This window comes from Monodelphis domestica, chromosome 2 (assembly GCF_027887165.1).
Source record: "Monodelphis domestica isolate mMonDom1 chromosome 2, mMonDom1.pri, whole genome shotgun sequence".
Classification (NCBI taxonomy): domain Eukaryota; kingdom Metazoa; phylum Chordata; class Mammalia; order Didelphimorphia; family Didelphidae; genus Monodelphis; species Monodelphis domestica.
In genome coordinates, this window is record NC_077228.1 from 58574854 (window position 1) to 58590730 (window position 15877).

The following is a 15877-nucleotide window of genomic DNA, read 5'->3' on the forward strand; positions in this document are numbered from 1 at the left end:
TCCCATTAGGTACTTCCCTGTGATGGGGTCTGCTTCAATCATTTAAAACCTGTTAACGAGTGAACTCCTTAATGATAAGGACACAACTCAAGTAAACTTCTTATAGGAAAACTTTCCTGATACCCATCACTGCTGGTTCCCTTTCTCTTAAACCATTTTATCTTTATTTCTATTTGTTCTACTATTCTAATTATGTCCTTATTATCCATGTCAGACTGTCAGAATTTTTTGATTAGTGATTATTTCCCTAGTGATTGCATCACTCACTTCTAGCACAGGGCCTGAGACTTAATAAATGCTTGCTGATTCATTAATTTAATAAAATGTAAGCTTCCTGAGGAAAGGGACAGTTTACTTTTTGTCTTTGTATCCCCAGCACTCATCGCAGTGCTTTGCATATAGTTTTTGTTGTTCTTTAGTAATTTTTCAGTCCTATTTGACTTTTCTGTACCCCTTGTGGAATTTTCTTGGCAAAGATAATGGAGTCATTTGCTATTCCCTTCTCCAACTCATTTTACAGAAGGGGAAACTGAGACAAACAGGTTTAAGTAACTTGTCAAGCTGGATTTGAACTCAAGAAGAGTCTTCCTGACTCTAGGCTCAGCATTCTATCCATTGTGCCATCTAGATATCCTTGAAAATAAATGGTTGAATTGACTCAGTTGACCATGTCTTCAGATGGTCCACTTGGATCATAATGTGTTGTTGGATGCCCAAGAGCTGATCCATAACACTAATGTTGTTCAACATCATAAATTCAAAAATGCAGGTGAGTTATTTAACAAGCCACTTGGTAAATGGCCTGCCTGCCTGTATCTTCTCTATTTCTCAACAGTTTTTCAGAGGATCTTGTTTTCTGGGAAGAAGGGCTGTGAGAGTAAAAATGCTGCCATAATTTTTGGCCATGTCTGTATGAAAAGATCCAACTGACAGTTCTTGTTTGATTCTCTTACCCCCCCCCCCCAATTCCCAAGGGTAGTGACATCATTAGGTACCACTATCACTGCTTTGGAGGAAGGTGGGAACCAAACCCTGAATCAGGCTTTGTTTCAATATGGGGTAATTCTATACAGGACGTATCTTCTGAAGACTTCCATTGGCATTATTTTGTTCATTACAGAAGGTCTTGGTGCTACTACCACCTCCTTTCCTACTTTTGCAGGGGCTAGGTATATTGTATTTATTACACACACACACAGACACACACACACCTAATTTGTCCTCTTTGGGTGCATATTGATTCCCCCCGATGGACTGCAAGCCCCCCCTTGAGGACTGGAGCTATTTTCTTTTTTTTCTTTGTGACTCATAGAAGAATATCTGATAAATGGATTTTTCCTAAATGATTATTTTAAAATTCATGATGACAATAATCAGAGGGAAATTAAAAAAATTAATCTCTTACCACTCAAAAGTCCATACTAAAAATTTATTTGTGTAGTAAATATTTTTTGATATAAGCTAAGTGGCACAATAGATGGAACCTTGGATCTTGAGTCAGAAATATCTAAGTTCAGCTCTAGACACTTACAAGCTAGGAAAAAATCACTAAATCACTACCTTCTTTAGTTTCCTTATCTGTAAAATAGGGATAAAATAACCACCCCAGTAGTTGTAAGAATTGATTAATTCTTTACTTTGTCATCCTTAAAACAGGGTATAAAATACTTCATAATCCTTAAAAAACGGTTAACTATTATGATTACATAGAAATCAGAATACATATTCACATACTTATTAAATATAAAATACATATATTTGTCTATTTACAGGTGTATCTATATATGTACATGTGTGTCTCAGAATATATGCATTCATATATGTATATTAAATATACTATATATTCATGTTTTTTACAGATGGATTTATATATACATGTATATCTTAGACTATATACAGTCATACACATTAAATATATAAACATATATTTGTATAGATATATCTATATACTTACATATGTGCCTTAATGTATGCACACACTTGTTAAATGCATAATACATGCATTTGTATATTTACAGTTGTATTTATATATGTATGTATCAGAATATATATATATATTCACACATAGTAAATATATAAAACATGTACATTCACAGATATATCTATTACATACATACATGTGCCTCAGAATATTCATACACATTAAATATATTAGCATGTTTATATATTTTAAAATGTGTCTATATACATATACGTGTATATTTCAAAATATATATTCATACACATTAAATATATAATACATATATTTGCATATTTACAGTTGTATTTATATATAACATATTCACACAAATATGCAAATATTTATAGATTTATAGATATATCTATACATAAAACATATCTCAGAATATATACTCACACATATTAAATATATAAAATATATTTATGTATCTACAAATTAATCTATAAATATACATATATATATCTCAGAATACATTCTCACATTAAATATGCAAAACATTTATATATTTACAGATGTGTTTATATATATAATATGTGTCTAAGAGTATATAGAATTCACACATTACATATACAAAAAATTTATATAGTGTTATGGGGAGGGTCAAAGGAAGGGTTAAGACTATATATAAATATAAATTAAAAGTTTTACCTAAAGAGAGAAAGGAAGAGAATCAAGGAATAACTAATTTATGACCCACTTAGAGATTAAACTCCTTATATTTATATAACTATTCTAAACTAAATTTCTAAAGTAATACTTAAGGTTAAGGGGGTTTTCTTAGGAACAGGGCCAGGAACAAATGGGCCAAAGATTTTCTCACAACACCAGAGTCCTCCTTTGGGTCAAGCAGCAATCCCAGTAATAGCTCAGATGAAATCTTTTCCACAGCAGTAGCACCAGCTCCAGTAGCAAGAACAGACAGGAAACAAGGAAGCCCAAAGGAAAAGGGACCACTGGCTCCCCAGAAATAACCAGCTAGTACCCTTGGGCTGTCTTGACTGCCAGAGTTCACTCACTCCTCCAGAGTTCACCAACTGCTTTCTGCAGCAATTGCCTCTGTGTCGGGTCCCAGTACTGGGAGTTCTGTGTGGAATGTTGACTTAGAGGGTCTCATGCTGTCCACTTGCCCTGTTATGCCCTGCTAGAAATCCCTTACTACAATAGTTACAGATGTATTATATAGATACATGTGTCTAAGAATATATAGAATTCACACACATTAAGTATATAAAACATTTATATATTTACAGATATATTTATATAGATACATGTGTCTAAGAATATATAGAATTCACACATTAAATATACAAAACATTTATATGTTTACAGATGTATTTATATAGATGCATATGTATCACAGAATACATATACTCACACATTAAATTTACAAAACATATATTTACACATATATATTTATATAGATGCATATGTGTCTAAGAATATATAGAACTCACACACATTAAATATATAAAACATTTATATATTTATAGATGTATTCATATATATATATATATATGCATTGCAGAATACATATACTCACACATGTATTACGGGATTATTTTAAGTGGGAGATGATAATTTCAAGATCAGATCTGCCAATCTCCTCCTTCCTCCCTGTTTCCTCCCTTCCCCCCTCCCTGTCCCACCTCCCTCTTCCCTTCCCCCCACTTTTAGTTGTTTTTTCCCATTTTCTCTCCTCCACAACATTACACAATTAAATATACAAAACATTTATATATTTACAGATATATTTATCTAGATGCATATATCTAAGAATATATAGAATTCACACACATCAAACATATAAAACATTTATATATTTACAGATGTATGCATATATGTGTCTAAACTTATACACATACTTGAGTAGAATATTAGATTAAAATTTAAAAGACACAAATTTGAATCCTTTCTCAGATACTCATTAACTTTGTGTGACAATAAATAAGTTCTGTGAGGTGTCATAGCCAGAACTTTCTCATCTGTAAAATGGTGGTTGCACTTCCTACCTCCCAGGGCTGTTGTCAGAAAAGCAACCTTTGCCAACCATAAAGCAGTCTATAAATGGGAAGTAAGAAAGACCTAAGAGTTGTTCGTTCCTCGTTTTTGGAATCCAGCCCAGGCACATTCAGGGCACACAGCCACTCAAATTTCATTAGATAATTCCAACAATAAATAGTTAAATTACTATCGCCCTCAAGAATCCAGCAGCCGAGGCGACTTCTAAATCTGCCTAACTTGCCTCCAGGGTGTGGTTTAGGTCCTGGGAAAATCTGGGTCATTCTGTTCCGTCCATCCAAAGTGGACACGGAACTCTCCGCCGCTTTCTACTGTGTGTTCCTTAGCAGCTGGTAAACAGCTGTTGTGGTCCACCTCAGCAGTGGGGGAAATGACTCCTCTGTCTGCCGTCGGGAGGGCTCAGTACTGAAAAGCCCTGAATAAACATCAGATATTGTGAGTATTTTTATTCACCGTAATGAAGTACATTATTATTAGCCAAGAACTGGGGCTTCCCAGCTGAGAGCTGGGGCACTGTACAATATCGCCTCGCACGCAGCCCCTCCTCCCATTGAGCCCCTACGAGGTGGGGAAGCTGCTGCTCAGCATGGAGCTGCATTTCCCCAGAAAAGGGGGCTGGGATGCCCACTGCGTGCCTCCCCTCCCCTTGATCTCCACCCCCCTGGACTCATAGAATCTTAGCCAAGTTACTGCCAGGTTTCATTTCCGCCTTTTTGTGTTATTCGGGAGGAGGAGGAGAGCCGGGAGAAGCTAATAATAATACCTTATATTTATATGGCACTTTTCTCTAAGGAGATCAAAGTGCTGTGTAGACATGATCTCATTCATCTTCACAATATCCCAGCAAAGTAGGGAGGAGGCAATTATTATTACCACCACTTTGCCAAGAAGAAAACGGAGACTTAGCGAAGTATCCCCAAGGTGGATGGATGGATTAGTGAGGTAGTGGTAAGTAGTAAAGATTTTGAAAGAGTCTTTTTATGAGGTGATCAGAGTGCTTTCACATAGATTTTTTTAAGTGGCCTTCAGGGCATCCCGAGGGGCCACTGGTATTGTCCTCCCTGCAGATGAGGTAGGAACTGTCACCCCCCCCAAAAAATGTATGGATGGAGAAAGCAAGGTGTTGATAAATGAAATGACCTGTTTAAGGATCCCCAGATCCACCAGAAGGAAGAATTCAAAATTGTGGCTTCAGACTCTTCTGATCAAATGTCAGTCGATAGTTTTGTCTTTTTCTCTTTATTTGGGGTTTAGTGTAGTTTTGGGGTGTTGGTGAGAAATGAATAAGCAGCCAGTGTGTAAAAAGTTTTTCGTTGATGGTAAAGAGCTTAGTGAATTTTAACAGTAATCATCAGTGTGAAACGACTATTACTTAAGAACCAATGAGTTTAAGGATCTCAAAGTGCCTTTCCAAGGAACCCAGGTCATTTTTTAAAGACCTCTATTTTCTGTCTTAGAATCATTACTGTGAATTGGTTCCAAGGTGGAAGAGTGGTAAGCATTAGATAAGGGGTGGGGGTGTTAAGTGACTTGCTCAGTTACGCAGCCAGAAAGTGTCCGAGACCATGTTTGAACCCAGGACCTCCTGTTTCTGAACTTGACTCTCCATCCACTGAGCCACCTAGCTGCTTCCCCAAGCCTAATTCATTTTTATAAAAGTCTCAAGAATTCATTTGATGAGCAGTTTGTATAGTGATACTGAAATACAGCAGAAGAAAGACTCTAAACTCAGTCTCAAGTGTCCACTTATCTTAATTTGGACAATCTCCACTCTTTAAATTTTAAAGTCCTACCTTCTGTCCTAGAATCAATACTGTGAATTGGTTCCAAGGCAGAAGAATGGTGAGGGCTAGACAATGGGGATTAAGAGACTTACCCAGGGCCACACAGCTGGGAAGTTTCTGAGGCCACATTTAAACCAGGATCTCCTGTCTACAGTCCTGGCTCTCAAACCACTAAGCCACCTAGCTGTCCCCCCCCAATCTCCACTTTTTATATATTTTTATTGATTCTTTTTTAACATCAAATTTGTTTCCAACTATATAATCTTTCTACCTGTCCTAAAAATATCCCTTATAATAATCAATAAAAAAAAACAGTTGAGCCTTTTGATTCTTTTTTTTAACATCAAATTTGTTTCCAAATATGTCACCTTTCTACCTCTGCCCCAAAGGTATCCCTTATAACAATGAATTAAAAAAAAAGTTGAACATTTTGATTCTTTCTTTTTTAACATCAAATTTACTTCCAAATGTGTGACCTTTCTACCTGCCCCAAAGGTATCCCTTATAACAATGAATTAAAAAAAATAGTTGAACATTTTGGTTCTTTCTTTTTTAACATCAAATTTGCTTCCAAATATGTCACCTTTCTACCTCTGCCCCAAAGGTATCCCTTATAACAATGAATTAAAAAAAATAGTTGAACATTTTGGTTCTTTCTTTTTTAACATCAAATTTGCTTCCAAATATGTCACCTTTCTACCTCTGCCCCAAAGGTATCCCTTATAACAATGAATTAAAAAAAATAGTTGAACATTTTGGTTCTTTCTTTTTTAACATCAAATTTGCTTCTAAATATGTCGCCTTTCTACCTGCCCCAAAGGTATCCCTTATAATAATGAATTAAAAAAAAAACAGTTGAACATTTTGATTCTTTCTTTTTTAACATCAAATTTACTTCCAAATTTGTGACCTTTCTACCTGCCCCCAAAGTATCCCTTATAATAATGAATTAAAAAAAAAAAACATAGGTGAGCAATAATACTCAAAATGTCAACAGTATCCGATGTTATGACAGTATTCTGTAAATATGGTCCCTTACCTCTCTGGTTGTTATACATTATATTAAATGTACAAATTGGCAAACTGTATCACGCATCCTTAAACAGTAACTAATTATGCCAGTCACAGAGTTCTATTGAAAGATCACTTGTCTAGGAGTTAGTAAATCCAAGTTTCCTAAGTTCTGCCATGTAGTAGCTATGTGACATCCATTGAGTCAGCTCATTTGTGATATTAACAAAGGATTTAAATAAAATGCCTTCTTCCATCTCAGATATTCCCTGAGTTTCAAATATAGTTTTAAAAGCAGCAAATTTTAAATTATAGAAAAGAAAATTCAGGAAAGAAAATTCTTAGCCCAGAATATAATCTGAGGATTTTCTCATCTCTTGAGAAAGCTCTTTAATCATATGGAAAAGACCATGATGAAATGGAAAGTCCCTGAGGATGCTGATTCTGGGAATAAGGCCCTAAAGAGAATATGCTTGTCTTAGAAATAGAAAAGGGAAAATGGGCCAAGGTGGATTTCTGTCATAAAAGGTTATCAGTCCCATTTTAACTCTCTTCTTCACTAAAACTCTTTAATCCATCCTCAGAGCCATAACTTCTAAGGCAGGGCTAGAATCAGAATGAAGCAATATGCTGATCCATTCACAATGGCTCCGATTTTTGAAACCTATGATATTAAATAAAGGCATCAACACTGAAGTTAACAGAAGGAAGGATATTTTGCCCATTTATGGGGTGTCACAGTCAGGCTGACTGGAGGAAAGTTACTAATGCTCAATATAGGCCAATGGATTGATAAAGGTCTAAAGGGAAAATAAATGATTTGCTCTTTTGTTTCAAGAAATGATCCCTATGCCCAGAAAGTGAATATGTAAGGGACAACTGCCCCACACTACATCTCATCTTAGAGTCCCTTTATTTTATTAATACTGAGACTCTTGAGAACTCCAGAACACAGAGAAAGAAGTTTGCCACTTGTTTGGCATTCTCCTTTGCTTCCAACCACAGTTTGCTAAGAAGTTGGTCTTAACTTTTTTTTTTAAGGGGATGGTGTCAAAGTTAAATGTGAACACTTCAACTTTAAGTTACTTGTAAGAGATCTAAACTCCATTCCTTGGAATGTAGGAGGTCTTAGAAAGGATGAAAAAAGGAAGGAAGCCACCTAGTTTACCCTTAAATTGTCCAAGACTCATTCCATGGTATCAGCTTGTTGTATGTGTTCTGACATGTCAGAGTTGTGTTATAGACCTTAACAGTGATGGAGACAACAGTGTATGCATATAGATTGTGGTAGGTCAATCAAGCAATAAGCATTTATTAAGTTAATGCTACATGCCTAATGTGTACTCTGCTAGGTGCTCTGAATAGGGACAGATGTAGAATAAGCCCTCCTGGAAATACAAAATGAACACATATAGATATATATCAAATAAATATATCCTAAATACAAGATTATTTTGTTTCTCTCATTCTCTTTCTCTTCCTTCCCTCCTTCCCTCCTTCCCTCTCTCCTTCCCTCCCTCTCTCCCTCCTTCCCTCCCTCCCTCCCTTCCTCCCTCCCTCCCTCCCTTCCTTCCTTCCTTCCTTCCTCCTTCCTTCCTTCCTTCCTTCCTTCCTTCCTTCCTTCCTTCCTTCCTTCCTTCCTTCCTTCCTTCCTTCCTTCCTTCCTTCCTTCCTTCCTTCCTTCCTTTCTCTTTCTCTCTTTCTCTCTTTCTCTCTCTCTCTCTTTCTCTCTCTCTCTCTCTCTCTCTCTTTCTCTCTTTCTCTCTTTCTCTCTTCTTTCTTTCTTTATTTCTTTCTTTCTTTCTTCTTCTTTCTTTCTTTCTTTCTTTCTTTCTTTCTTTCTTTCTTTCTTTCTTTCTTTCTTTCTCTCTCCTCTCTCTCTCTTCTCTCTCTCTCTCTCTTTCTTTCTTTCTTCTTCTTTCTTTCTTTCTCTCTCTCTTTCTTTCTTTCTTTCTTTCTTTTTTTCTTTCTTTCTTTGTTTCTTTGTTTCTTTCTTTTTCCTTCCTCCCCTCCCCTCTTTCCTTCTTCCTTCTTTTCTTTATTTCTCCCTCCCTTCCTTCCTTCCTTCCTTCCTTCCTTCCTTCCTTCCTTCCTTCCTTCCTTCCTTCCTTCCTTCCTTCCTTCCTTCCTTCCTTCCTTCCTTCCTTCCTTCCTTCCTTCCTTCCTTCCTTCCTTTTTCTCTCTGTAGAAATAAAATGGGAACTGGAAAAGCTTCATGTAGAATATAGTTTTTGAGCCAACCCCTGAGGTAATTGAGGGATTCTAAGAAGAATAAGTAAAGAGAATATATTCTAGGTATGGTATGTAGATACTTAATTAAACACTTACTATGTACCAGGCACTGTACCCTATTTTATCCTCATGACAAACCTGGGAGCTAGATGCATTATCATTTTCATTTTATAGTTGAGGAAACTGAGGCAGGCAGTTTAAAGACTTGTCTAAGATCATGCAGCTTAGAATTGTTTGAAATTGGATCAGGTCTTCCTGCCTCTAGTCCAGCACTTTATTCACTATAGCACCACCTAGTTACCTCTAGGCATAGGACTGGGGAATGCTCTCATGTGTGAGGGATAGCCAACAGTCCATCCTGAATAGACTGTTGAATATGTGTAAAGTGAGTAATATTATTACATAAAGCTGTCAGAGTAGCCCCAAGGACCTTAAATGTCACACAGGCTCGCCTTAATGACCACCTGTCCTGCCTTCAGGTCACCAATGTCAACCTCTAGTGTTCTCCTCAATGACCCCCCATTCCTTGAATTTACTTTCATTTTTTTGCAATTTCAGGCATGCAACGAGTTCACTACCCATGTGATGAACCTACTTCGTGAGCAGAGCCCGGACCCGGCCCATCTCCCCGAAGGAGATCGAAAGAATGGTGAGCATCATCCATCGCAAATCAGCTCCATCCAGATGCAGCTCAAGCAGAGCACATGTGAAGCGGTCATGATCCTACGCTCACGGTTTTTTGGATGCAAGGTGAGTCTCTTTCCTTACCATTGTGTCTTTGGGGGGAAAAGGAGAGAAAAAAAGAAAAGGAAAAAGAAAACGACAAACAAGTGAACAACCCCTGCCCCCCTCCCAATTTTATTAGATAGCGTTACAGAGCCCCTAAGTGACCAGAGCACATAGTAATTTATTTATCCAGTTTTATAGAAATCATAGTTTTATAACATGTAGTAATAAATTCAATGGGCAATGGAAATCAATAAGAGGAAAGGACAGCTTTATCTGGTTTTCAGGAATCATTGTCATAGTTTTAAAATAGATTGGTGGGACTGGTAGGTGGCTCAGTGGATTGAGAAGGAGGAGTTCCTGGGTTAAAATCTGGACTCAGACACTTTTGAGCTATATGACCCTGGGTGAGTCACTTAACCTCTATTGCCAAGCCCTTGCCACTCCTCTACCTCAGAATTGACAATAAGACACAAAAGGGGGTGGGGGCAGCTTGGTGGCTCAGTGGATTGAGAGCCAGAGCTAGAGTCAGGAGGATCTTGTTTCAAATGTGGCTCCAGATACTTATTACCTGTGTGACCCTGGGCAAGTCACTTAACCCCCATTTGTTTAGCCTTTACCACTCTTCTGCTTTGGAACCAATTCATAGTATTGGTTATAATAAAGAAGGTAAGGGCTTATTAAAAAAAATAGATTAAATAGATTAAAAACATCATTTAGTCTATTAATGTAGATTAAAAACAAATGAATGAATGAAATATTCCCCAGGCTGCATAGTTCAGTGATCTGATACAGGATCAGACAAAGATGAATGATTTGTGGTTTTACAACTGTATGGTTTTGCATAGTTGAAGAACAGTCCCCGTGAACCTGTAATAATTATAAAATTCACATAGTAGGTGTCACCTTCTGTCTCTGGAAGCGAGTACTGGATAAGTGGGAAGGAGGCCTTAGGAATCATGCTTAGCAATAAGAATAAACATATTTTAATTGTGAGTGTCTGAAGCCTTCTGTGACAGGACTTAGAGGTAGCCCCACATTTACAGTCTGTCCAAAGAACTATAAGGAAAATATTTCAGTTTATTGAGATGAGTAGAAAAAGAACTCCTGATCCGAGATCAGAGGATTGAAGTTTGATCTCTGATCTCTCCCTCTGTAATCTTGGGCAAGTTTCTTAGCCTCCTTGACCCTCAGTTTCCCTCATCTTTCAGAGAGGGGATTGGATAAGATGATTTCTTAAGTCCTTTCCCAGCTCTAAACTCATGAACAAATTGGAAAGGTCCAGTGACATCCTGTGGTGGGCACTAGGCTGCCTTTAAGTTAGTGTTCGGAAGGTTGCTTAGCTCCTACCTTATAATCTAGCATATCATTAGATGTGAAGTCAGAGGATGTGGGTTCATATGCCTTTACAAATCTGTATGACTTTGGTCTAGTCACTAGACTGCCCTGGGTCTCAGTTTCCTTGTCTATAAAATAAATGTGTTGGACTATCCCTTCTCAGGTCCTTTTCCAGTTCTGTAATTGAGGTCTTATGATTCTTTGAACTATATTAGACTGACCAAAAGCAACAAGGCAGAAAAGAGAAGCATGTCCTAATGACTAGCCATATACCATGCGGGTTATCCATTCTGAAAAGCTGGTCACCACAATGGGGTTCACCAAGAGGAGGTAGTTTTGAGACTTGAATCTGGGAAATGTTTAGATAACCATATGATTATGTGAGGGGACAACTGAGGGTAGATGAGCATTGGTCCTAGATTCAGGAAGAAGTAAGGTCAAAATCCAGCCCCCGATACTTATTATCTGTGTGACTCTGGGCATGTCACTTTAGACTTTTGTCTGTCTCAGTTTCCTGAATTGCAAAATAGGAATCAAAATGGTATTTACCTCCTAAGGTTGTTGTGAAGGTCATTTGTAAAGCATTTCTTATTAGTACCCAATAGACTGTAGTCTTTTGCCACAAGTAGGTACTTAGTGAATCCATCCTTCCTTCCTTCTTCCCCACCTTCCTTTGTTCCTTTGTTCCTTCCTTCCTTTGTTCCTTCCTTCCTTCCTTCCTTCCTTCCTTCCTTCCTTCCTTCCTTCCTTCCTTCCTTCCTTCCTTCCTTTCTTCCTCCTCCCTTCTTCCTTCTTTTCCTTTATTCCTTCCCTCCTCCCTTCTATCCTTCTTCCTTCTTCTTTCTTTTCTTTATTCCTTCCTCCCTCCCTTCCTTCTTCCTTCTTTCTTTATTTCTCCCTCCCTTCTTTCCTTCTTTCTTCTTTTCTTTTATTTCTCCTTCCCTTCTTCCTTCCCTCCCTCCCTCCGTCCACCTCCCTCCTTTCCTTCCTTCCCTCCTTCCTTCCCTCCCTCCCTCCCTCCCCTCCTCCCTCTCCTCCTTCTTCTTCCTCCTTCCTTCTTCCTTCCTTCCTTCCTTCCTTCCTTCCTTCCTTCCTTCCTTCCTTCCTTCCTTCCTTCCTTCCTTCCTTCCTTCCTTCCTTCCTTCCTTCCTTCCTTCCTTCTTTTTTCCTCCCTCCCTCCTTCCCTTCTTTCCTTCTTCCTTCTTTTCTTTATTACTCCCTTCCTTCATCCCTCCCTTCCTTCCTTTATTTCTTCCTTCCTTTCATCTTTCTCACTTTCCTTCCTTTCTAATCCTATAGTTGCCAATTCTATGTAGGTTTTAGTATTAGATATATTAAAGGGTAGTGATTCTTCCTTGTCATAGACTTACATTTAACCTAAATTCACATATCCTTAAATTATCATTCCATTATCCATGGTTTTATTCTTATTCAGTCATATATCTCCATTTCTTCATGTGTGGCTGTCCTCCTGGAGAGGTATTCCCAACCTTTTCTAATGCAAGGACCTCTTTTTCAAATCAAAAAGTCTCAAAGTCCTCCACTTTAGAATTGTTGCAGTACTATCCATTGACTGAGAAAATATATAATGAAAGAAGAGCACTATGAGGTTGTGAGATCTTTAAAATTGGAAAGGACTTTGCTAGAAACCGCCCCCCTCATTTTACAGATAAGGAAACTGAGGCTCAGGGAGTCAAGTAACTTGACTAAAGACATATAAGCTATAAGTATCAGTAGCAAGATTTCTTCTAGTTCAAGATTCAGTGCTTTCAGGGGCAGCTGGGTAGCTCAGTGGATTGAGAGCCAGACCTAGAGACAGAAGGTCCTAGATTCAAATCTGGCCTCAGACACTTCCCAGCTGTGTGACCCTAGACAAGTCACTTAACCTCCATTGCCTAGCCCTTATCACTCTTCTGCCTTGAAACCAATACACAGTATTGATTCCAAGATGGAAGGTGAGGGTTTAAAAAAACAAAGATTCAGTGCTTTCTTCCTTGCACAATGTTGTTTCTCTTAACTCTATAAAACATTTAAATCAATTTGTATTTCATTAATGATAGTAACCTCTACATACATTTAGAAAATGTATGCACATGCATACAAGACATTATTCAATCAGACTTTATAAATCTACATTAACGTATTTATTTTATTGACCTCATATTTTGAAGCCAAAGATGAAATAGAAGTGTTTCGTTTACCCAGGGTCATAGAACACTTGCAGTGATGTGGGTCCCATGTCTCAAAGGAGGGGGCAATTGACAGCTTGGGAATGCTTGCTCTTGAGATATTGTCCTGTTCACCTCCATAACCCATCTTTCTTTCATCTAACTATAGTCCTCCAGGGCTCAAAGGTTATGGGGAGATCCCATCTTGCTTTTTTCTTCTCCCCAGTTGAATATAGGTTATTTCTGAATACATAACCTAGATTCAACTGGGGAGAAGAAAAAAGCAAGATGGGATCTTGCTTTTTTGACATCAGATATACTGGTAGAATTGTGAGAATGGTTACTTCTTAGTGGACTTCTTATCACTAGATGATCCTACCTTCTTCCCCCTTGTTCCATGTGCCTAAGGCGGTCTAGGCTGTTGAAAGCATTCCAGTCCTTGGGGCTGCCAAGTACAAGTGCCTACTGGCCCTCTGATTCCTTTCCCGTGAGCCTGGGTAGAACGGCAGCCAGGGCATGTGGTGCTTGCATGTTAAAATGCTAGAGTCGGTATTTGCATCAGCCGTCTTCGAAAAGAAAAGTTGGATCCAGCCTGGACTCTTTTGAAGTGAGAAGTTGAGAAGAAGGAATGACCAGCCTCATTGTCTCATCCGATTTTTTTCTGGGTACAATATAGCCAGGCAAGCAGTTCTTGCTGAGAATTTGTTGCAGCGTTTTTTCTTCTATTTGGTCTTTGTGAAGACTGTGGACTTTTTAGTTTGAATTTTAGATTTTGCATGGAAAATCCCTTTAATACCAGGTTTTTTAGAATGAAGAGGCAAAATGCCTTTGAATTTAGAGTTTCTTTATTGCCTTGCTGGCAGGCTTTTTGGAAAGATATTTGTTTATTATCATTATTTATTGTTGTCGATAATTGTCATCATTTTAGCTTTTGTTTTTCTGGGGGAAATGTAATGCTAGCAAAAGAAAATACCTTCAAATTCCAGCCCTGGGAAAAGGCTGAGCCACTCTCCCAACTTTTTAAGTGTACTTTAGCTGCCCTTTCCAGTCTAGGGATGCCACACAGTTTCTTCCAGTGTCATGAGCTTAATTGGAAGAGCTGTCTAAACAGGCACCAAGTCAAAAAAAAGGCATTCCTGAAAAATCTTGCTGCTACCATAGAAATCCTGCCACAACATGTACCTCTGATGAACAGAGGCTCTTCAAGACATGTTGCTGTGGAAATAAATAATATACATGGGAGGCCTGATGCAGTAATGGGATTAGTTTTAGCAATTTGATAGATTCACAGTACAAGATTTGATAATTACCCATGGACATGTAGCACTTCTCAATTGAGCACTTGGCTCAGATATTTGCTAATCAAGAGGAATCCTTCCTCTCATCCTCGTACACTGGCATGACCAGTTATTCCAGAAAAGATGACTCTGGACATAAGGCTTTAGGTAGAGGGTTCAGAGATTTCTGTATCAATGTTCAATGGAAACAGAGATAGTTTGGGTAAGTGAAAGCTACTTGTAAATTTGAAAATTAATTTAAATCATAGAATCTTAGATTTGGAGTTGGAAGGGATCTGATAAGCCATCAATAGCCCAACCCTCTCATTTTATAAATTAGGAAACTGAAGCCTAGGGAGGAAATGTGAATTACCCTAAACTCACATTGGTCATGAATGGCACAGCTAAAATTTGAACCTTGATCCTCTTAGGTCTAAATTTAGTCCTCTTTCTAGTATACCATTTTTGATTCCTTTATGAAACTTTTTACCAGAGAATCCTTCATTTTTTTTCAAATCCCTTATATTCTATCTTAGAATCAAGACTGAGTATCAGTTCCATGGCAGAAGAGCAGTAAGGCTAGGCAATTGGACTTATCCAAGGTCATACATCTAGGAAGTGTCTGAGTTCAGAATTGAATCCAGGACCTTCCATCTCTAATAGCCACTGAGCCATCTAGCTACACCTAAAGAGTCCTATAAAAGACAAAAATCTGACCATTTTGAATTTTACTTCTAAGCCTTATTCCTGCATATCCCCTGAGTAGAGGTTCTTACAAGTAGTGAAATAACAAAGAGGAAGGTGGCAAGAAAAAGGAACATGAACAATTTTGAGATATTCTCTAATAGGCTCTGCTCAATCTGGTTAAAATCTAATCATTGTGATCAGCCTTACAGTGTCACCACCAGCTCCTCCCTAGAAGAGATTTCCCTTAAGATCACCTAGAAGAATGGCAGAATATACACAATAGATGTACAAAGGGGCCACCAGATAAATGAATATGAAGATCGGACCTCTCTTTGCTCAGTGCAACTTTCTCTGATAGTTCCATAAGAAGACATCAAAGTTTGTGCATCCTCCAGTTATCACCACTTTACAAGAAGGGAATATTGTCACGTGCCCACTTTAAAACTAAGTTAAAAAAAAATTCCAATCTGTCCACTTTGGGATGCTGAGTGATCCAGAAACTCAGCATGGTTTTAGAGAGAGGATTGAGCTTATAATCTGGACAGATGTGGTTAATACCTGCGGACAGATGGTATTCATCCGGTAAAATCAGGCACTTTATTGTGTTAATTAACCCAGGAGGGACATTGAAACTACAATATTAGCTGAATTTCCAGTGAATATTAACAGAACCTA

At 37.9% G+C, this 15877-nt stretch overlaps 1 protein-coding gene across 1 annotated transcript in view; it reads left to right on the forward strand.

The window, feature by feature from the left end:
* The window catches only part of PBX1 (PBX homeobox 1), a 354301-nt gene that overhangs the window by 291264 nt on the left and 47160 nt on the right, over positions 1-15877 (forward strand). The window contains 4 exon segments of the mRNA XM_056815471.1: positions 9565-9615; positions 9617-9674; positions 9677-9740; positions 10911-10925. Coding sequence (XP_056671449.1) covers positions 9565-9615; positions 9617-9674; positions 9677-9740; positions 10911-10925 — 188 coding nt within the window.